Genomic DNA, 23,726 nt, shown 5'->3' on the forward strand with positions numbered 1-23,726 from the left:
TGTATTAAACCTGATTGTGTGAGGGATGTACATGAATTTCTTCCATACTCGGGATTTACTTTTTGGTCAGATTAAATAGTTGACTATAGATAACACTGTGTTTCTGGAGTCAACAAACGAAATAGGACAAACGAAAAGTTTCAACTATAATAGAGTGGACAGTAAGAAATAGCTGTCGCGCCTAGTTCCTTTTTTTAATCAAAATGGATGTTGGTACCTTAAATATCACCAACTCAATTCATGTTCAATTTGTCAGTTTTCTGGTAGTAATTATTGCTTTTATTACTCCGAGTAAGGCAAGTTAAACCTAATTTAAGATGGGATCTGTTGAGGGTGACTTATTCAACATATCAGCCGATCTTTATCCTCAAGAGGTCAAATCTTCAAAGAAATTGGAGAATTCAGCAACGGGTTCGATTTTTGAACCAAAGGAACATTTTGCCAACTGGTTTGAGACAGAGGATGAGCCATGGGAGTTTGACCCTTGCAGTGATAAGAACTCTGACACTGTGATCTCTTATCAGATGCACAGAGCAAATGCTGCTTATGCTAGAAAAGAGTTCGACCATTGCAGCGATGAAATCAATCGACTGAATGATAAAGTACCAAACTTGAAAAGGTTTGCTTCATTACTTTTGCCCCTAGTTTGCTAAGTTTGTTTGAAATGATTTTGTTTGTAAGCGCCCAAAGAGCGTTGATTCTCCATTTTTTTGGTTTGTTTTAAGACAAACAAAATCATCGTTTGGCAAAAACGAGAGTGAAAAATTACGAGCTTGATATTCTCCGGGTTGATTCTCCGTTTTTTGGTTTGTTTTAAGACAAACAAAATGATCGTTTGGCAAAAACGAGAGTGAAGAATTACGAGCTTGATATTCTCCGGGTTGATTCTCCGTTTTTTGGTTTGTTTTAAGACAAACAAAATCATCGTTTGGCAAAAACGAGAGTGAAAAATTACGAGCTTGATATTCATCGATATTGTCTGAAAACCGTAAGTAGTTGTCACAGAAATCAAATTATCAACTAAGAATCTGAAAGATAACTGTCGTCTTCAAGTAAAGTCAAGATTTTCAAATCCGATTTAGTTATATGACCCCAGTTGACTTTGAATTGTTGTTGTGCAACTTAACCATCAATCAGTTCACGCCGAGGGAAGGGACTTTTTTGTAATTCTATGCCAAATAGGTTTTTGATCGCTCTCGAAACAATGATCAAAGAAGTACTGGTATTCTACAGGTTTTTAAAGCTGAAGCCAGTTTGATCATGACTAGACTTCTTTCTTTTCGAACCTTGACTTCTGTTTTAGAATATTGGATTTTAACTATAGCTTAGTTTCTAATGTATACTTATTAGTAAGTGCCCGTAAAAAAGTCATAAAGTAGTTTTGGTAAGGTTTGATCCCATAACAATCCGCCTCCCTTTGTAAACTACGGACAAAGCTCTCCTTTACATACCCACCCCCAACCTCCCTACTCGCTCCCTTCCCCAACGTACCCCCAACTAATACTCGCCAAATAGCACCTCCCCAACCTACCCCCAGCCACCTCCCAAAGGCAATCATCCTCCCAACTACCCACAACAGCCCGCGAACTAATAAATTGCGTCTGATTCTTTTAAAGACTTTTAGTTTTGCAATATTTTCATTTTTTTGTTGATGGATTTGTTATTTATCTTGCACGACTTATGTCCTTTCCCGTATTCTATCGACTATGTTTTTTTGAGCTGACGCATATTTGTTCACGACTTGAACTTCGTCTTCCTTTTTAGAACTTCGTTGTTTTCAAACATGGAGTTTAAACTTTGCTTAGTTACCAATGCATAGTAATTGGAACTGCTGGTAATATTCTGTGTCGAAAAGTCATTTTACGAATTTTTCCCCAATACAGAGCTTGCAGACACCAAGCTACCTATCTGCCCCAAATATCTATCTGAACCATACTTCTTCCCATCTACCATAATTCTGCATTGGATTGAGGGGGGGGGGGGTTTGATAGGGAATTCACTGCAACTACGCCCACCAAAAGTGTTACCGAGTAAACTAAATGAGCAGTCTATTTAAAGAGCTATTTAAATAAAGCGAGAATCTATCCAGCGAGAAACTTTATTACGTCATAATCTCTTAACCATGTAAGCCTTACAAAAAGATTAAATGCACACAAAATACGTTCTATTTGGCATAGAAAGCTCGGAAAAAGTTCGTTAAACATAATTTTCGTTGAGCCTACTAATATACTGAATCGATTGCGCTCTTTTTAGGCTTAATATTTTTATGTTTCGAAAACGTATCGGTGACCAATCTGAGTCGAAAATCGACTCAGACAAAATACCTGCTAAAAAAGATCAAGCTAGATTTGCCGGGCCATTGAGAGGGGCCTTTGGCCTTAAAACGTTATCAAATACAGTTGGTTATATACATCTCGACGAATTGAAACTTCGAAAGCCTGAATTTATCAGCTTTATTCTGGCGCCGCGTGAATGTTATATTGACTTAATCTGAATAATCTTGAAATATTGTGTGGTCAAATTGTCAATTGACTTTCTGTTCATACGTTTTGCAGGCCTGTTAACTGTATTTGTTCACAAAGCAGCTCTACTATGCCAGCTGTTACTTTCTGAAGTCCAGCTAGCTTGTATGGATTCATTTCTATTATACATCTATATACTAGCTACACTCCCATTGCTACCGACTATAGAAGTATTTCTCGTCAAATTTTGAGGAGCTTATTGCAAGAGCACATTCAGTTTGTTTGCCGTAGTGGTCCTATTTTGCACAATCGAGTAAATAATTAACGATCATATTCGATACCGAAACAGTGCGTATGAAGGATATGTTGGTGATAGTTTGTCCTTCAGAACAAAGGAACCCTGATAAACGAAGTTTGATTACAAACTCAGATTAACTTTGTAAACGTACAACAAAACACTACGCCTCATTAACGAGTGCAAACGACGCCAGCGTTGTGTACTGTTTGAGTTATTTATTTGGTTAATATACTTATCTCTGTATCAGCCAGTAGCCGAACTATACAGACTTGATATTGCCTATCAAGACAAAACTGCGTCAAACCCATTCCAGGCATTTCATTCTACTCGAAGTGAAGATGACTGCAAGATTTCATTGACAGAGTAAGACTCAACAAACTGTAAGACTCATCAAAAACTTCTGATTGTTGTAAATTGAGTAATAACCGGCAAATCTACACAAAGCTTGCCCTCAACTTGGGCTTTTAGCTAAATTATCATTTTTTTGGAACTTTGCTGGTCACCGATAATCCAACCCCTTATTTTCTTTGAAAAAAAAACATCGATTTTGACAATTTGTCAAAATTTACAATTAATCAAATTGCGGTGTTTTTTACAGTTCTTGACATAAACGCGAAGCAAAAAAAAAGTTTGAAAAAATTGACCAAATTTGAAAAATTGGAAAAAAGTCTATCCGATCATTCTAGCATACCCATATACTAGTTAGATGGATTAAAACGTTGTAAAAAAAAAAAAGAAGTTTGGTCAAGTTTTTCAAACTTTACAAAAAAGAGATCAGGTAACTGATTTTTTTCCTCGATTAAGCGCTTATTCTTGGTAACTCGTGAAAATCGTGCACTTAACGTCAAGGTTCGGAGTTTGAGCAAAGCTCAAATCAATTATGTTGTAAAAACATTATATGGTTTTCATATTAGCTGCAAGTTCACTTCATCACGCCATAAAAACTTTGCCTCAAGCGTTACAAGACCATTATAAAAAAGGAATTTACGCATTACCGGGTCTGAGTTTTAATCCTAACGCTTTGAAAGTCCGAAAAACCGCGCAATTTCAATTGAGTCACTTCTTCCGTGATAAAAAGAGGCTAGTTATATGGCATGATGTGGTGAACAATTCATTGTCCCGTCATCGCAGTAACAACAATAAGCCTTTAACACCCTCGCAGCTTATTGAAGTGCTTGAAAAGTATCAGGAGCGCATAGAAGCTATAGTGTATTGCCCCAGAGAGGGAACTCCTGATATTTACAATCAGCTCAAGCGTAGTACTCTAGTTACCATACACTTAGTGAAAGACATTGTGTCTAGACGTAAACAGAAAGATCTTAGTTTACTCAAAGAGTACAGAGCATTACACCAAAGGCCTGCGCTTGAGCTGAAAACACTGACCATAGTCTTAACTCATAAGAACAACCTCCGGTCCTTGATAACGCGGTCCCGACCGAAAAAACTTTCCAAGCGCCGTCGAAAAACGCTCCGCAACCGCCATGCGTACGAGGAGGCGGAACTTACTCAAGCCTTTAATAACCTAAATGTCTCTTAGTCTTGCGTTGTTGCGCGGGTTAGTTTGTGGTTGATTCCTTCAAATAGTGCTTTACTAAACGTTTTGCTCTCCCCATTCTTTGAGTTATTCACTACCATCCGTTTCCGCAGGTTATCTGGTTTCATTTTCAGTTTCCGTCCTTTTTGTTTCCGCGCACCTTGTTTCTTTCTATCCCCCCTTTATTTGTTGTATGATGTAGTATGTTGAGTTTTGCTGTAGTAAAATTTCTTTTTGCTAGTATGCTGGTTTGTTGTTTAGTCTCGTTCCTTGCTAGGGTGTGACTTAAGTTCATTCTAGAGTTACGGCTGGTTTGTTTCGTGACTTTCACCACACTTGTTTGCTAGCAATTTATTGTACCTTTATTAATTTTGTAGTATGCACTTTTGTTGTCTGGGTAGGGTGGTTTGCTAGGGTGTGACTTAAGTTTGTTCTGGAGTTACGGCTAGTAAAGTTCCTGACCTTTTCGACTTTTGGTTATACTACACTGTTGCCGTAAATTGTTTCATGTTTAATGTTTTGATGCCGTTGTTAAAGCCCCATAATGATTTGTGCTAGTGTACCTGGCAGTAGCTCGTCTCCTTCTTTCTAGGGTGTGACTTAAGTTTATTCTGGAGTTACGGCTAGCTTGTTTGGTTGAGTTGTTGCTGTGGTCTGTTAGCATCGATCTTCCCGCCTCCTCGCTTGTGGTTTCCGCCCCGCCCGTGCCAGTTTTCCCGTTTCGTCGCGCGCCATCCGCCCGACGTTTCCGCACCCGCCCGTGCCAGTTTTCTCGTTTCGTCGCGCGCCATCCGCCCGACGTTTCCGCCTCGCCCGTGCCGTTTTCCCCTTTCGTCGCGCGCCATCCGCCCGACGTTTCCGCCCCGCCCGTGCCGTTTTCCCCTTTCGTCGCGCGCCATCCGCCCGACGTTTCCGCCCCTCCCGTGCCGTTTTCCCGTTTCGTCGCGCGCCATTCGCCCGACGCTCTCGTTTGTCCGTCCGGTTTCCCGTTGCGTCGTGCGTTATTCGTTCGGCGTCTCTTCCCGTCCGTCCCGTCCCCCGTCCTGTCCCGTTTCGCGCTTCCTGCGCACCGTTCTTTCTTTCTTTCGCCGGGTACTATTGTACTCGACGAACATCTTTGCTCTTTGGCGGTTTGCTAGGCAAATCGTCACACTAGGGTTCGGTATAACCCATTTGTGTTGTGCTGTTGCATGTGTGTGTACTTTATATTAGTACCAAATTAAACTTGTGGTTCCTGTTTTTCTTAAGATCATGACAACTTTGCAGGACAAATTCAACAAACTTTATAGCGCAAGAGCAAAATTAGAGGCTGAACTTAATAACATCTATGGGGAAATTAACAATGCTGTTGATAAGCAAGACAGGAAAGTTAAGCTCGAACGTCTGATTGTGAAGTGCAAAGATGCTTTTACTAGAGTAGTTGATAAGAATGAAGAGCTCTTTGATCTGGCACAAAAGACTGAAGATCCAGACGCTGCCTGTAAGAATCTTGAGAAATGGTTAGAGACTGTAACAAAGAAAACTGATGAGTTCATTGCTGCTGCTCGAGGGTATATCAATTCGGTCCATGACAAAGAGACAGCAGAGCTGTATACCTCTCACCAATCAAGATCAGGTTCACATATGACTTCCTCAAAAAGATCAAGTCAGCGTCATCGAGACTTAGAACTATCTAGACTCAAAAGGGAGGAACTTGAGAAACAACATGAGGCAAAACTCCGCATTGCTAGACAACGTCTTGAAATTGAAAAACAAACGAAATTGCGGGAATTAGAAATTGAACAGCTTGAGGAAGATCATCGCAAGGAAGTAGCTGCTGCAGCCCTTGAGGAAATTGAGTTGATGACAAAATCATCAGCGGACGGGTCTGGTACAGGCAAAATGAGTGGGCTCTTTACGGAAAGAAGTTCAGTGAAGAGCAAGAAACTTGTTCAAGATTGGGTTAATTCGTCACCAGCCGGGAACATGGCAGATGTTGCAAACGAACCGAGTTTGCACTTTTCTGGTTCCATCGCCCACTCCAACCAAGCAATTGTCCAACGACCTTCTTCAGCTCAACTTCCTAACTCACACTTCAATCTCAATACACAGGGTCAAGTTGAGGCCAACATCAACCTCCCTGTCCATGAACCAAGTAGTGGAACCAATGTAACCAATGATGCACATGTTGCAAACAGCATCATGCAAGAGCAGCGACAGCCTCAATATACGCCTCCATCACCACCAATAAACTTTGGTATGCCAACTCAACTAAACGCCCCAAACACAGCCCGACAACTGTCTCAAGCAACAATGCACTTCGATGGTTTACAGTTAGATCATCAATTCCCTCGCAGGTCGAGCATGCCGGGACAGTTGAATTTAGTCAGCCCTTCGCGTTCACTACCTTTAAACACACTTGTTAATGCTCCGCTAGCACTTAATCCGCAACAAGCACACATAAATGTACCAGCCCCTCCATCCCCCGTTCTAAACCCCGCACCACCGCATTTTCCGTTAATCTCACCAGCATTCCGCTTTCCTCCTTCCCCGCCACAAGCACTCCCACTGCAAGCCACTAACCCCGTGGCGAATAATGTCAATCTGTTACCCCATTCTCCGCCTGCACCATTCATTTCCTCCGCAAACAATTTCGTACCTCAATTAAATCATCCAGCACCTCCACAAAAGAATTTTCAGCCCCAAAACTTTGTGCCCATAACCCACGCGCCTCCTGCTCCTCCAGATCCAAATGTCTGGCGTTTTCCGGCAGCAGTCCCACCAAATGCATTACCACTTGTACGTACATCTACAAATTTATACACCGCACAACCGGCCCCTTTATTCAACCCTCATATATCTACATCGCACCGCTCCCCTCATGCACAAGCAGCAGCAGGCGCTCAGAATTACGTAACATCAGACTTCATGCAAGCGAATCCATTTAGTTCTTCCACAGGTACCGCCCCCAACTTTGTCACTCCGATCATTCCGCCAACGTATGGAGCTACCGTTCCAAACCCGTTGTGTTGGGGAGGCCCGCCGCATCCCACACCTTCGGCTCCTTCTTTGGACTCTGCGGATTTGATAAAGCAGTTGGCGGACGCAATTACTTGTAAGAAGAACGATCCACTGCCCGAGTGGAAGTTGTCACAATACAATGGTGATCCCCTGCAGTGGCACGAATGGTTCGGACAATTTAAAAGCGCCATAGACGCACAGTCCTTGACTGATGATGTCAAGTTAACATACTTAAAAACTCTTGTAACTGGAAAAGCTAAAACCGCCATCGCTGAGTTCGCATACTGCGGTGTAATGTACAAGGACGCACTTAAGACACTCGAACGTAAATTTGGCCAACCACAGGCAGTAGTCAGTGCACACTTAGAAAAACTCAGCTCTTTTCCACCACTAAAGATGCACAATAGTGATAACATCATAAACTATTCTGCAGCAATTTCAAGTCTTGTTGGGGTCTTTAAATCACTTTCATATGACGCAGACCTTAAGAGCGCCTCACTTCTCAATACGGCTGTGCAAAAATTGCCGCCCAATCTGAAAGAGTCTTGGTCACTCTTCACCGTGAAGAAACATTGGGTTAAGCCAACACTCCTCGACTTCAACGATTGGTTGAAGGAGAAGGCCGAGGCACATGATTTAATGAAACAAACTTCGTCGAAAGCAAGAACTGAGGATAACACCAACTCAGTAGTAAAGACCAAAGTTGCCTCAAGAACTTTTGCTGCTAATACACAAACTAAGGGCACTCAGAGACCAGCCTCAACATCGGCAACGCCTGCAACCCCTCGCTGCATTGTGTGTAAAGGTATCCACCGCATCTGGGAGTGTAGGGTATTTAAAGAAAAGTCTCCCACTCAGCGAGCAAAGGTAGTGGCTGAAGCAAAACTTTGTTTCTCATGTTTGAGAGAAAAGCATATGTTCAGGCAATGCCCAAACCCCAGGAAATGCAGGAAGGACGGTTGCAACAGCTCCCATAATACTCTTCTCCATGGAGCTGAGAGGGTTTATCCATCAAAATCCCCTTCAAACAACAACAACAATAATTCTAATGCTGGCGCAAATCAAAGTAAACTTCCTAGTGTCCAATCATCGAGTAAGACCACCACTTTGTCATCTGTGAGTAATGTGAAAGGCCTCCTTCAGGTGACTGAATTACAGTTGAAGAGCTCTTCTGGTAAAGATACCACGGCTTTAGTTTTGTGCGATACCGCTTGCAGTAAATCTTGGGTGTCCAATGATCTTGCAAATAGACTTGGTTTGCACGGTACAGCATTGAAACTGACAGTCAAGGGTATAAATACCGAGGAGGTTGTAGACACTAACTTAGTTGAACTAATTGTAACACCACGCGACAACCAAGCATTTGAACCATTTAAAGTCAGCCCTTACGTAAAGGAAAATTTGAATGTAGGCGCCGATGTCATTAACATTAAAGCACTTCAGGAAACATACCCGCACCTAGCAGTTCTAGACCCAGTTACATATTGCTATGGAAACATCGAGATGATACTTGGACAGGATGTGTATCATGCCATCCGCCCGTTAGAGTACTTCGCTGCCGACGAGAAGTCCTCGCCCTTCGCTGTTCGCTTGCCCATAGGTTGGGTTCTAAGCGGCCCTCTTCCGTCGTCTTCAGGTTTAGTCTCGACTTGTTTCAAAGCTAATATGGAGCAGGATTTTGAACTCGCTAGTCAGGTAAAATCTTGGTACGACATGGAGTCGTACGGCGCACTTAAGCAAGTAGACCCACGATCCGCCTCGGATGCGCGTGCGCATGAAATTCTTGAAAACACCACCGTGCATAATGGAAAAAGGTACGATGTAGGAATGCTATGGGCTGAAGATAACATCGAACTGCCCAACAATTATTTCTCAGCACTTGTTCAATTAAAGTCTTTGGAAAAGCGGCTAACGAAAGATCAGACATTAAGGGAAAAATACTCGAATACCATCAAAGATGACTTAGACAAAGGCTACGTAGTAAGGGTCAAAGATGCTCATAAGGTGGAAAGTCGCTCGGAACGAGAGTGGTACCTACCACACCATCCGGTTGTTAACCCGAACAAGCCGGGCAAGGTTCGTAGGGTACTAAACGGAGCAGCAAAATTCCATGGCGCATCTCTTAATAAGTCATTACTCACCGGACCTGACCTACTGCAAAACCTAATCTATGTACTCCTACGGTTCAGACAACATCCATTTGCCGTATCCGCCGACATCGAGGGAATGTTCCTCCAAGTTGGAGTGTTACCATGTGATCAGCCATCATTGCGCTTTTTGTGGCGGGAGGACCCCACATCAAATGTTGTGGTACACCAGTATACGCGCCACATCTTTGGGGCAAAAGATTCGCCCACCTGCGCCAACTACGCACTTCAGTGCACGGCACGCGATAATGCGAAGGAGTACCCAGAAGCTGCGAAAGCCGTCCTTGAGAACTTCTACATGGACGATTACTTGGACTCAATGGAATCCCCCGAGAGGGCCCTCATTAGGTCGAAGGAATTGGTACATCTTCTCCATCTAGGTGGGTTCAAGCTTACTAAGTTTGTAAGCAATGTACCAGATCTGGCTGACCGAATTGATGGGTCTGCTCAATCCACTGAACCGAAGGTCATCGTTTCATCCAAGGAGGAATCAATGCACGTGCTTGGGCTTAAGTGGGATCACAACAACGATACTCTGGTTGTGAGTAGGGGTACTAACAGCACCATCACGAAAAGTTTAACACAGCGCTTGGTCCTAAGTCTTGTGTCAAAGGTCTACGACCCAATTGGTCTTGTCGCACCGTTCACTGTTGGTGCTCGGTTAATCTTGAAAGACATTTGGCGTGTCAATGGACAAAGTTGGGATGACGAGTTACCTAAAGACACAGTTGACAGATTCCTTGCCTGGTGTGTTGAACTGCCGCGGTTAGCTGAGATCACTATACCGAGAAGTTACTTTTCAGGACCATTCCAACATCTTGAACTCCACATGTTTGGTGATAGCTCGCAAGACGTATTCAGTGCAGTAGGATTTCTTAGGGCTCAAGTAACTTGCTCCTCCGGGGAGATTATAACAGAGCTGGCGTTTGTCTTGGGCAAGGCCCGTGTTGCACCTATGAAGGTAATGACAGTTCCTAAGTTGGAATTACAAGCCGCTCTCCTCGCTGCCCGTTTAAAAAGGGAAATCTGTCGAGCATTAACGGTTACTGTGGATAAAGTCTTTATGTGGACAGATAGTACCATCGCCTTGCAGTGGATAAACTCAACAAACAAACACCCCATCTTCATTGCAAATCGTGTTAGTGAAATCCTGGAGAACACCAGCGTTGACCAATGGAACCACGTCACCACTTGTGATAATCCGGCAGATGCTGGCACGCGTGGCATGTCCGCTGAAGTTTTGCAATCAAGTAGCTGGGTGAGGGGTCCTGACTTCTTGAGAACTAAGCAATTCCCTTTTGTACCAAATACTGACGTCGTTGACAACATCAAGCTTGTAACTAAGGAACAAGATGATGACTCCATCTCATCTCTAGCCGCATCCGTAACCAAGCCCACTAAGGAACAAAGCATCAATCTAATCCCGTTTGATAAGTTCAGTTCTTATCAAAAGTTACTTCGTGTCACCGCATATGTGCTCCGTCTTTTACCATCTCATGAAAGTTACCGTACCATAGACGGCAGCATAGCCGACCCTGTTGAGCTTGACGAAGCCGAGCGTCATCTCCAGTACTTGGTTCAGGGAGAGTCCTTTAACACTGAAAGAAAGGATCTTCTTGACAACAAATCCGTTAAGAAGAGCAGCCGCATTGCTCAGTTTACTCCGTTTATTGGACCTCATGGTCTCATCCGTTCCTCTGGTCGACTCCGACGGCTAGTGGAAATTGACTTTGACACTAAGCATCCTATCGTGCTGGATGCGCGTCATACTTTTGTTAAACTGTTTCTGCGGCATACTCATTTGAAGAACCATCATCAGGGCATCGATTACTTAAGGTCGAAGGTACAAGAACGTTATGCCGTCCTAAAACTACGTTCCACACTGCGTTCCATCAAATCAAACTGCGTCTTGTGTAGAAAGTTCCGTGCAGCAACCATTCAACCTATCATGGCGGACCTCCCAAAGGAGAGACTCGCATACCAGTCTCCTCCCTTTACCAACACCGGGGTTGATTACTTCGGCCCATTCTACGTCACAGTTCGTCGGACTACCGAGAAGAGGTGGGGATTTCTCTTCACTTGTCTCACTACTCGTGCTGTCCATGTTGAAGTTGTCCCGTCCATGGACACTAGTTCTTGTGTAATGGGAGTGGAGCGGTTCGTCTCCCGTCGGGGTACTCCTGCTATGATTTGGTCGGATAATGGTACGAACTTCATTGGAGCGGAGAAAGAGCTCCGTGAATGTGTGGAAAAATGGAATACGCTTAACATCGCTGCCGATCTTGCACATAAGGGCATTAAGTGGAGGTTCAATCCGCCCAGTGCGCCACACCAAGGTGGCATCTGGGAGAGGTTAGTTCGAAGTTTTAAAAGAGTACTGTACACTATCCTCGGTACGCGTCGCCTCACAGATGAGGTGTTGAACACTACTTTTTGTCTGGTCGAATACGCACTAAACTCACGTCCCTTAACGCCCGTAAGCGCCGACCCGTCCGACCTAGGCGCAATAACACCTAACCATTTTCTACTCGGTAACCAAGCAACCCGAATTCCGTCTATCGTTGGCGTCGACGAGTTCGATCATCGTAAGCGGTACGCCCGTGCACAGTCCTACGCCAATGCAATTTGGGCACGTTGGCTCAAGGAGTATGTACCTGCGTTGAACCGTAGATCTAAGTGGCAGACGCCTGCCGAGCAGCACCTCAAGGTCGGTGATTTAGTTTGGATCGTTGAAGAAAGCAACCCTAGGGGTTACTATCCAACCGCTCGGATTGAGGAACTTCGGTACGGCTCCGACAGCGTCGCCCGCTCCGCCGTCTTACGCACGTCATCCGGATCACTCGTCCGCCCACTCGTTAAGCTTGTACCGATCCTCCCAACATTTTCTTCCGGGCCGGAGGATGTTACCGAGTAAACTAAATGAGCAGTCTATTTAAAGAGCTATTTAAATAAAGCGAGAATCTATCCAGCGAGAAACTTTATTACGTCATAATCTCTTAACCATGTAAGCCTTACAAAAAGAATAAATGCACACAAAATACGTTCTATTTGGCATAGAAAGCTCGGAAAAAGTTCGTTAAACATAATTTTCGTTGAGCCTACTAATATACTGAATCGATTGCGCTCTTTTTAGGCTTAATATTTTTATGTTTCGAAAACGTATCGGTGACCAATCTGAGTCGAAAATCGACTCAGACAAAATACCTGCTAAAAAAGATCAAGCTAGATTTGCCGGGCCATTGAGAGGGGCCTTTGGCCTTAAAACGTTATCAAATACAGTTGGTTATATACATCTCGACGAATTGAAACTTCGAAAGCCTGAATTTATCAGCTTTAAAAAGCCTTACCTATCCGACACCTAACTAATGCGGGGCCCCAATCCAATAACCCAATTAGCTTCTCCGCCCACCTGCCCATCCAACCCCCCCCCCCAACATGCCCCCTCAGCTCCGAACTACAAATTGTGTCTGCATTTATGAAAACAATTTGTTTTCTAGGCAGTTAATTTCTTGCTGTGCTTTAAAATTTCATATTCAGATAGGGTTAGTTTAGAGATTATAACGCGTGGCTCTTCGAGTCATTTCCTGTATTCTACCGACGATGTTTTTCAAACTGAAGCGAGTTTGTTCGTGACTGTTCAAGTATTAGAACGGTGACTTCTGTTTTGGAATAATGGACTTTAACTGTATGTTGGTTCTAATATATTGGGAACTGCTGGTAATATTCGAGGTCGAAAAATTGTTTACTTCCCATAACAGTCTCTTCTCCCTATCCAAACTACAGACAACTCCTATCTATTTGTGCCCTCTGCGTACTTACGCCGCCCCCCTAACTACCCCCACCACCTAGCCACCATATGTTTGAAAACTTTTTCTCGTGTTTTTAGGTTTAATCTCGGATAAAGTTGTGAATATATTAAGGCTAAGGATGAAGTTAAGATATGTTGCACAACTCTCAAGTCAGTTCCTGTATTCTACCGGTTATCTCGTTTGTTCATAGAAGAAAGTTTGTTCATAACTAACTTTGACTTATTCGTTTCCGAACATTGACTTCTGTATTAGAACGGTGACTTTTATTTTCGAATATTCAACTTTAACTGTAGCTTATCTTGCCTCTCCGTCCACTTATCTCAACGCAGTAAAAGACCCACATATCCTCCACATACCCAAACCCGGCCCCTACCCCAGTAACCCAGCCAGCATCTCTTTGCACTGGTCCCTCTCAAACCTCCAACATCCCCCAAACTCTCCTCAGCTCTAAACTATAAACTCAAATCACATTTTTCAAAACACTTTTTTTTAGTTCTTTAGGCAATTAATTTTTTGGTATATTTCTTCAATAAAACCTATCATATTGCACGACTATTTCAGTCCTTTTTCGGTATTGTGATTGCTTTTTTAGCTGATGTATGTTTTGTCATGACTTTGACTATAGCTTTAGAACATTGCGTGGTGTTTGTATGTTGACTGCTGTCTTCGAACATTGGACTTCAACAGCAGTTTAGTTACTAATACAGAGTATTTGTAACTACTGGTAATACTCAAGGTAAAAGGTCATTTTGAGCAGTTTTTTTTTCACTTACATTCCCGCCTCAATATCCAAACTTCTGATATCTCCAACATTACCCTCTCCCCTTATCAAACCTCTGTGTACCCCTCATATCGCACCTACTTCCCTTCACCTATCAGCAAACAAACTATCCCCCACCCATCTACCTCCCCCCCCCCCAAAAAAAAGCTACCTACCCAGCTATTCGCCTGCATCTACCTAACCCGCCCGCCATCCCAAACCTCCCTTTCCCTCCACTTACGTGCACTCGGCCTCATCCCTTGAATTAAATTTTGAGTTTTTTTTAAAAAAAACAACAACCTATAGTTTTATTAGGCAGAGATTTTATCGCCCGACTCTTCGAGTCGTTTCCGGTGTTCTACCGGCTTTCTATTCTTGGTATTTTTTGTTCTAGAACATTTATTCGATTTCACTTGAGTGACTTTTTCACGCCTGACTTATCTTTTCGCGTGATCTAAATTGCTCTCATTCAGAAATTAATACTGTTGCTAAAATAAAACGATTCTAAGGTAGATTATCACAAGTTACTTGTAGCTGATAGTTCAATGGTCCAATCTGGCACCCGGAGGTTCCTCCCTTGTCCGAGTTTTTGCACGCATACAGAAAATTTAATCTAGGCGACAGGCTCTGAATTTAATTGCCCCTCATGTTGTTTTAGAGCAAATTGTCCGACGTTTGTCGGTTTATGTTTATAGTTAACACAACATGTATTTCGGACCACTGTGGCAAGCTCGAGTGCATTTCATCTATTCTATTTCCTCAAATGAACGCGGCAAAATTTAACCTTTGCTTCGTAGTGCCTTGTTTTCAATGCCCGTCCTTGGGTCACAGGTAGTGACCTGTCGACTCCAATATATTAACGTTTTAAGCAAAGACGACAACAATGGGTTTTTGAAGGGTTTTGTGGGCTTTATCTTCCTCGTGGTTGTTGTTTGCTAGATGCGCCATGGTGTCAGGATAAGTACGCGTCCTGGCAAAGTATAGCATAGCTCTTCAATTTAAGTTAGAGATGCGGCTGTTTATGAGAAAGTAAAGCTTGGCATCATGCCTTATGGTCAGCACTAAGTGATGGAAAACTTTCAGAAAACGTATCAATAACAGTATTAGTTAATATGGTTAAATGTTTAAGAGCGATTGTGTATACCCCTAAAGTGGCCTAGATCAAATGTCGGGTGTTAAGTGAAATATGCTGGAAGTATTAAATTACCAAGCTATAAAACCTCAAATACAAATTGGTGTCTTGATTATACAATTTTAAAATCATGCATAAATTTTATTTTTGTTCTAATGTAATTTGTAATGCCAACTTTTCATTTTTAAATTAGCCATAGATGCATAGAGGCGTTTATCAACTCAAATCACGAGTATGTATATTTTTCATCTGAATCAGTCTGATGATGATAAGTACTGGCGTTGATCAGTTTGACGACCGGCTATTTTTGCCTTGGAATTCTCGAAGCTTCAGAAGTTGATGACATCACAGGATTAGTTCTGTGAAATTTCTTTCTTCAGTGTTAGATTAAATTTTTCTCAACTGGCGTATTGATACATGTTTTAAGGATTGTGGTGGCGGCAGCCAATCTTACACAAGCCTCGTGTTGTCTGGAAATGAAAGACGAGACGACAGGAAAGAAACTCGTGCGAGAAGTGATAGTCACCAGTGAGAGTCCGGAAGACATGCTCGGTAATTTTTATTTGCCAGATTCGATTGTTCAGATTTTCTGCTTAATTTCACTAACCGTCAGATGAGCAGTCTTTTAGAAAATTACCTATCGACTTCAAACAGCCATTTTGGCAGCTTACGAGCACTTAATTGATCTCAAACGAAGTTAATAGCAATTATTTGAGTCTTGATCGTCTTTTCTATGACATCGTTGCTTGACTATTATTTGACCTCCTTATTTGACCTCTTCCTTAAAAACGGTAAAAAAAGTTTCAAGCCCAATGGCTTTTAAAATTTCCTGTGCAACTTTAACAGCTTTGATAAACGCTATGTGTACGGTTCACGGAAGGTGTTGAGAAGGCAGAAATTGGTGATCTGAAAGGCGACTTAAGGACCATGGATCCGAGTTGTCATGAATAGAAATGGATGGAAAATAAAGTAGTGGATAGGAAATAAAATGTCAAGGGGAGCCGGTAAATAAGGTTAGCAACTAATTCGAAATTTAGCAACTAATTCGAAATTATTCATGTCCTAAAATGGCAAATTTTTAACCGATCTCAAGTGAAGTTTTGAGGAATTATTGAAAGTGGTATGTTACTTTTATACGCAAAATTTTTGGTTTTATCGTTTTTATTCTGGAATATTGTTTCGCTCCCTGTAGCATTTGAATCTTAGAGTGATGTTTTGACTCTTGACTTCATTTTGGTGTATCGTTGTTGCTCTCATATTCGGCAGTTTGCGGATTTTATTAAGGGGAATTCTACTTTGTGTTTTTAATTCTAGCCTGTAAAATCGTAACCGAAGTATAATTAAGTGATCTTAAACAAGGGTTGTGGCGATTATATTAGTCCTGTGGTTTGACCGATTTTTCCTCTAACCCTATTAACTTTTCGCTCTCTTACAGCCTTGCGCCTAATTAGTCTCTAAGTACGCGATTCACAAAAACTATTTTTACGAGAAAATTTTATTGTGTGAAGGGCATTTCTTAATATCACAACAAGTTATTAAATCGACAAATATCACCCTAGGCTATCACAGCTTGACAAAGGTATTGATTACTGGAATTTAGTAATGATAACTTGGAAGTTGGAGAAACAGTTTTCTCAATTGCTTTAAAATCGTTTGCTCTATAATATTCGAAAGGCTATATTAAAGATATAAAGGCTGTTTTGCTAGTGTGCAAGTTTTTCTGTAATTAAAATGAGTTTTAACCTATTGGAGCTTCATGAACTTTTTTTGTGTCTTTAGGTATTTTAAAATATTCTGGCCCATTGTTGCGTTTATTGCTTTGGCTGAGACTTCAATGGACTCTTTTTGATCGTCGGCTAATTTAGCTATGAAATGTTGGCTGGTATAAATCAGTTTTCTGTTGAGAAGTTTAACAAAATTTTAACAAAAACGTAAATGTTTTTTGTCAATTTTTTTTCCTAATTGAGTCAAAATTATGAAAGTTTTTCAGCGTACTATAGCAAGCCTTTTTTGGCATATCAGTATTCCTAATTCCATGAGAAATGTTGTGTTCTCTGTGCACATTATCTATATGGAGAAATAAGTGAATTTTTCCATATTTTTTTAAATTTGCTCAGTTTTTAGCAAATGCTGGATTTTTGTTCTCAACTAGCTATTTAAGAGGCTAGATATTTGACCTTCTCTTGTCAATAAGAATTCAAATTGGGGTAGTGATTTTAATCACGCTGGAGTAATAAGAGGAGCGGAAAGCGAGTAGTTCTAAAGCCTAAATTTTTTGCAAACTGCTTTCAAGCTAAAGTGATAAATTGTTATTTGGGTAGTTTTCGGTTTTTGAGTGAGTTTTGTTTTTCGCATACGGTATTTTGACCTCTGTTTTCGCTGTTTTTCTCTTAGTTTTGTTCGTGAATACTTTGAAAATGTGATATATGTCTTCTAATATTGCGTTGTTGCAGTTGCTTAAACCCCTCAAAGGCAACTATTGGTTAATAAGGCTTTGACGCCGTTTTTTCCATTAAATATCAATGATTTTTTTTCTTTTGGGGGTTTTGCGGTGTTCTGATATTTAGTATCAATAATTACAGGTCTCAATGGCTCTAATGAGGCATAATTACGCTGTTTTACTCACTTGAATTAAAATTGGCAATTTTTTTCGGATTTTTCCATCTTGTAAATCTTATTGTTCTCTCTTTTGGTCTTAATATTGACAGCTCATTTGCGCTTTTGACAGTCATACATGGGTGTAATGAGATGTTTGTATTTATATATAACTTTTTAAAATAACTTTGACACTTTTATGACTTTGACACTCTGTAAACTTTAAAAGTTTTTTTGCCCCATTTTGTAGTTTTTGTTGTCCTTTCACTTAGTTTCATTAATGATTGGTCTCATGGACTCTCTAATTAGGCTTATTTTGATTTTTCAATTGATTACAAATCTAACGGTTTTATCTACTCTGAAAATCAACATTACTTGTTGTTGAAAAGATTTGCGATTTTTGTATTTTGTGCTTTTCATTGTTCTTCAAGTAGTCTCGTTAACAATAGTTCTCTAGGATTTCTAATAGATCTTTGTTAATTGTGACCAAGTTTATTGCTTTTCATATCTAACAGTTTTGAATACTTGGACAGGACTTGTTTCCAATTATTATCAGTGATTTTTAGTTTTTTATAAGGTTTTTCGTTACTTAGTCTCTATAATGTTTGGTCTATAGGCTCTCTGATGGGTCAGAATTGAATCTAATTAATCTTTTCTTATCACATCTAAGAACCAGTTTGTTGCTCATTAATTTATTAGATTTAACATCATTTGATTGTTGCCTGCCTGCATTTGTTGTTACTTTTGTTATGTGGTCCCCGAATTTTTTTTCGCTGAGGTTCATATATGCTTTCTATTGATGGATAGTGTGAAAGATGTTGAAGATTTCAATTTTGAGTTTTGTGTTTCAATGACTCTAATTCCACTTGTTGTCGAAGACCTTAGGAAAAATTTTTTGCCAAATATTGTTGTTCCTTGTATGGGCCTCTTCTGTCAATGGATTTCATCTCAGCTGATGTTGGCGCCCATTTCTTATTGGTTTGTTAAGGTTGACGCTATTGGGCCTAAAAACTTTGATAGCCCTGTTTTTTAAAAAAAAATCTCAAATTTTTTTTTCAGAGCTCTGAGTTTGTGGATTTTCGGAAACGTCTTGATATATGATAGTTTTACTATCAGAAACAACAGTTTTTCTAAGGAAGTTCATACTTTCGTCCTTAGTTTCTTCAAATCTTTGAATTGCAATTGTGGACTTTTCATGCTTGGTTTTTAAATTTGTTTTACCTTTCAATCACGTTTTTCATGTTGCATGAGTCATGACTGTAACGCTTGACTCCTGATTTACCTCACTGTTTCAAATGAATGAATTTTAAATTCTTTTGCTCATTGAATTACTCAATGTAGTGTATACGTTCAAGATCAAAAGAGTAAAGTCAAAAATAAAGGGATAAACTCATAAAGCCCTGGCTAAGTCTTGACGTTTAAAGTTCTTGGGGTATTAAGTTATCAAAGTTGCGTTGAGCATACTTCTAACTGGCGGTTGCACAATTTAGAGCTCATTCAAATAAAGTTAGTGCAGTCAAGGGCAAATAAAGGACAAGATAGTCCAACAAGGCGGGTCGGTAATGTGCGATGGCACATAAGGTTCCGACCCCGCCCATCCACAATTTTGGCATAATTGTCTACCAAATGAGGAACAGATAGAAAAACACGAAAATTATTTTTTGGGAATCCCAAAAAACTCAAAAAATGCACAAGTATTATTCAACAAAGTTGTGTATGAACGATACGATAGCCTCCAAAGCAAACAACTCAGTGGAGTAAAAATTGATGCTTTAGATTGCCGAGATATGCCAATATTAAGAAAGCGAGTCAAGACGAAGAGCGAAATCAAACAACAACAAACATTAATTACATCAAAAAATTTATGTCCGTTTTGAAAAACGAAATTTAATAACACAGTCAAAGTAGCGTCAAATCAGGCAAAAACTAAACAAAATAACTTATAAATTACTAGAAAATATATGGGAACAGTCCATAAGAGGGTTTGATAACAAATAGAGAAAAAAGAACAAAAACAATAAAGTTAAAAAAATTCGCTTAAAGAATAACAAAAAAAAACAACAAACAAAAATTCAATTGAAACTTGCCAGAAAACGCTGTCAAAACCGTCAAGCCATATTTTGGCCCTCAAAATATATTAAATTGCACCTTCTTCAAACAGAGACAATGTAGTATGTGGCAATTCTTTAGTGAGACTAGGTAACAAGTAGACAAAAAAGCGAAGGGCAAAAGTATGTAATACTTTTGATTTTTTTTTCGAAATAAAATTGCATCCAAAGTCATGAAAGACATTAATTACAAAAGAACTATTTAAATAGGGTCATTTATTCATTCAAAAGAAGCCCTCGAGATCTGATGTTATCCAGAATATTTCTTGCGTCTTCAACAAGAACGTCAAATATGAAAAAAATCAAATTAATTTACTTTTTTTTATGAAAAACCTATGTCGAAGCCAGTAAGGTCATAACGAATTCTTTATAAATAGATTTTAAGACATCAATCCCTTTTGACACCTTCCCTTGACACCCATAATGTCATATTAGACCTGTTATTAACTAACGAGATTAGGTAACAAAAAGAAAAATAAAAAGAACAAAATTGCGAAGTTGAAATTTTTTTTAGTTTTGGAAAACGATTTTTTTTCAAAATCATGAAAGCCATCAGCTATCTACTAATATCAGAATATCGGCTCATCTATTAGTCCATGAAAAACCAATGAAACCTATCACTCTACACGAAATTTCATAGGACCGAAACGACAAAGTGAAAATGACAGTTAAAGACAAAATTAAAAAATTCAATTAATTTCTTCAAGAAAGAGGTGTCGAGGCCGTTAAAACGATAATCTATATCATTCAAGATTTTATTATGTTCAGTTGTGCCTGATTTGGAACGCTAATAATGTGATACGAGAACTGTCAATAATGTGATAATGTGGAAAAACTAGAAAACGTGAAAAATTGGCAAATATCTAAAAACAAAAAAAAATCTGAAATCTAGTAGTATCAAAGCCAGAAAACAATAACTTCAGGCTTAAAACCGCAACCGAGACTGAAATTTAAATCAGTAGAATGAAGAAGCTTTCTTTCTTTGCTGACACTAAGCTAGAACTTGAACAAATTAAGAAAAAAAGAGGAAAAGTTAATTAAGCCATTATTTATTTAAAAATCATTTTTTTCTAAAAATCCAAAAAGGACCATGAACTTTCAAGTAAAAAATAAATGCATTGGCTTGGAGCTGCTTAGGAAGCCAATTGGACCTATCACTCCTGAGCTTTGATTTGAAATGTTCTGTTCTTTATTATTTAAAAAAGGTCTTTTTTTTCAAATAAGAACGACTGATTACAATCCGATTTCTTTTTGTATTGTAACAGTCCAAGATTGGCCCAAAACTAGCCCTGCTAATGCCTTTTGTCCGCTAGGACAATTGATATTTCGAGTTTTGTAGATATAGATAATTTGTTAGTTGAAAACTCAAAAATAAAATCGGCATTTTTGATAATCAACGAGTAAAGTTAGCAAAAAACGGCGAAGTTTTGATTACAGAGCACTCTCAGCGGACGCTGAAGCAGGAGTAGCCCTCCTTTGAGTCTAAAAAGGTTGTGTGATTGTTTTTTGGGAGTGTACTGCCGGTTTTTCTAATCAAAGTGGACTAAAGTAGCTTATTTCGTGCTGTTTTTGATGAAAAAGGCTGAATTTTGAAATATTTATCCAGAATTTTTGACCACAAATTTTAATCAAAACAAACAACAATGCTTGTTTGTCTTTAAAAATAAAATCAACGACACTATTCTTAAAAATTTTAACAAATTTTAGCAAAATTGGCGAAAATTTAGGCAAAAATTCCGGAAAATGTGAATAAAAACAACGTGAATTCACTAATTTTCTCAGAAGTTTAAACCTCGATAACTCCCTGTAGAAAACGAAAATTAGAAAAATCTTTTTAATTCCATATTCTACGCTGGTCGAGCTTTCTGATGATACCAGTCTCAACTCTCTACGATGAATATATCGATCGGCGAAAATTCACGGAACAAAAAAAAACCCATTTGAGTATATAGTTCCTCCCCCCTCAAGAGGGTCGGAACAATAAAACCGGTCATAAAATAATGTTGTATTAGGTTATCGGTGTTCATTAGATCAATTCGGAGCTGGCATTAGTATTGAACTTAATATCCCTACGATGAGAAGCCGATTAAAACTAGAATTTTTAAATCTAATTTAAATTGCTCGCCAAATTAGAACACTTTGGCACTTAAAAAAAGCATGTCAATTTGTATCTTTTTGTGTTTCAATCTTGATGGGGTACAGTGTCGGATTTTTCCGGAAATCTGCCAGCTATCTGAGAAGATTTTAATTTAGATAAACATTTCATCAACCCGTTCTGGATTTTATCCACATGCGTTTTTCCAGACTTGTGAATTTATCAAATCGAACTGAAGGTGAAAAGAGTTAAGTGGCTTCAAGACTTTCAGAATGATTTTGTCGCTCAATTGATAAAATTGTTGTTACCTTGGGTTTATGGACCATAATAGGTTTTAGTTCTTGGTTCCATTCGGAAGCAATTTAGTGTGAAAGTTTTGATTAGGCATAACACATTTCAAGTTAAGAGAGGGAATAGGTATACAACTGATATTCAACAGCTATACGAAGGTGCTTAATTGAGGAAAATTATTGTAATGAGGTGAGAGTTTTTGAGAGAAATGCTTATAATATAATACTTCATAAATTTCTGCCAGCTTGCTGCTTAACTCTATCAACAATCATGGTTAGGGTTTTTGAAAGTAAATCCTATCACTGAATCGGTTGCTGATTTTCTAACACACTTGTTCTGATAATTCATAAGATTAAGATTCGCTTCATGTTTTGTTTTCGATGATTGAATAACAGTGATGATGTTTCAGGGTGTTTCAAATTGTGGAGGAAGTTTGCATCTGTTCATAACAGCTGTTCTCAATTTGTACTGGATGTTGCAACTATCCATTATGACCCCCAAAACTTTTTCGTACTTCTTTCTATTGCCAAATCGGAACACTTGGAACTATTAATGGACTACGCATCTTCTGTCAAACCTCAAACTCTAACGACCGTCAAACTGCGACTACTTTTCCGCGCCTTTTTCCTGAGTCAGTCTGCAGTGCTTTACAACAAATCATTTTTCTCTGAACGATATCAAAAGGTCAACCAAGAGGCAGCTGATGAAATTCACACTATGAGAAAACTTAACCCCGAGGAGATAACTGAAATTGTAATTGATGAAATTAAAATGATTGAGAGGTCAAATAGTGCCTTGTTTGACCCTTTCAAATTAGATCCAATTATTATCACTGACCTGTTTGATAATGACTGCAGTTTAACTTCTTTTGGTCCTAAATGTGTATTTCGCAGTTTCTCCTATTTGTTTTTGTCTTTTTTCAAAGAATAAGTATTTTGTTTACCGTTAAATTTATCTCTGTTATAACTGTCTTGTTAGCTAAACAAGAGTCCGATCTTGACTCAGAATGTATCAATATGTCGTTTCGTGAGCTCGAGGCTCCCATAAACGTCGTCATTACAAATTAGTGTTCCTACCAAATAAAGTGAACCATTTGGTCCATTTTACCTCTTTAATTCAACAAAACTGATTTGCTACATGTAAAAAGACCTTATAAATGGTAGGTAATAGTAAATTATAATATAGAAATATTATAATTCTTAATAATTCATAGCCGCCTCAGCTTCTCAGCCGGCTATTATAGCGCTCCTATTTTTTTTACAATTTAAAGAATTTGAACTGTATTGGGGCGCTGTCTTTTTAAGATCTGTTCACACATTATCATGATTTGTGAAGTCAAATCGGAGCCGTGATTTTGGTCACGCCGAAACAGGAAGTAGAGCAAAAGGTATGAATTTTTCCCTCTTATTTTAAAGTAGAGTGAGAAAACAGTGTTTGGACAAAAATTCGCTTTCTCGCTAATGGTTTTTTTTGTTTACATGCGGTAATTTAACTT

General features: G+C 39.5%; 1 protein-coding gene across 1 annotated transcript; it reads left to right on the forward strand.

Annotated features, from left to right (window-relative positions):
- Positions 1-282: 282 nt before the first annotated feature.
- On the forward strand, positions 283-23,200 carry LOC142352002 (uncharacterized). The gene is made up of 3 exons (XM_075404321.1): positions 283-619; positions 15,570-15,694; positions 22,641-23,200. Exons 1-3 carry the CDS (start codon positions 318-320, stop codon positions 23,159-23,161), a joined length of 948 nt encoding a protein of 315 aa, XP_075260436.1. The 5' UTR covers positions 283-317; the 3' UTR covers positions 23,162-23,200.
- Positions 23,201-23,726: the final 526 nt, after the last annotated feature.

Source organism: Convolutriloba macropyga, chromosome 1 (genome assembly GCF_964194025.1).
Source record: "Convolutriloba macropyga chromosome 1, txConMacr16.3, whole genome shotgun sequence".
Lineage (NCBI taxonomy): Eukaryota > Metazoa > Xenacoelomorpha > Acoela > Convolutidae > Convolutriloba > Convolutriloba macropyga.

Coding starts and splice junctions, on each gene's coding strand:
- LOC142352002 (XM_075404321.1), top strand. CDS start 318: ATGGGATCTGTTGAGGGTGACTTATTCAACATATCAGCCGATCTTTAT. Junction 620..15,569: donor AAAGTACCAAACTTGAAAAG/GTTTGCTTCATT, acceptor ACATGTTTTAAG/GATTGTGGTGGCGGCAGCCA. Junction 15,695..22,640: donor GAGTCCGGAAGACATGCTCG/GTAATTTTTATT, acceptor ATGATGTTTCAG/GGTGTTTCAAATTGTGGAGG.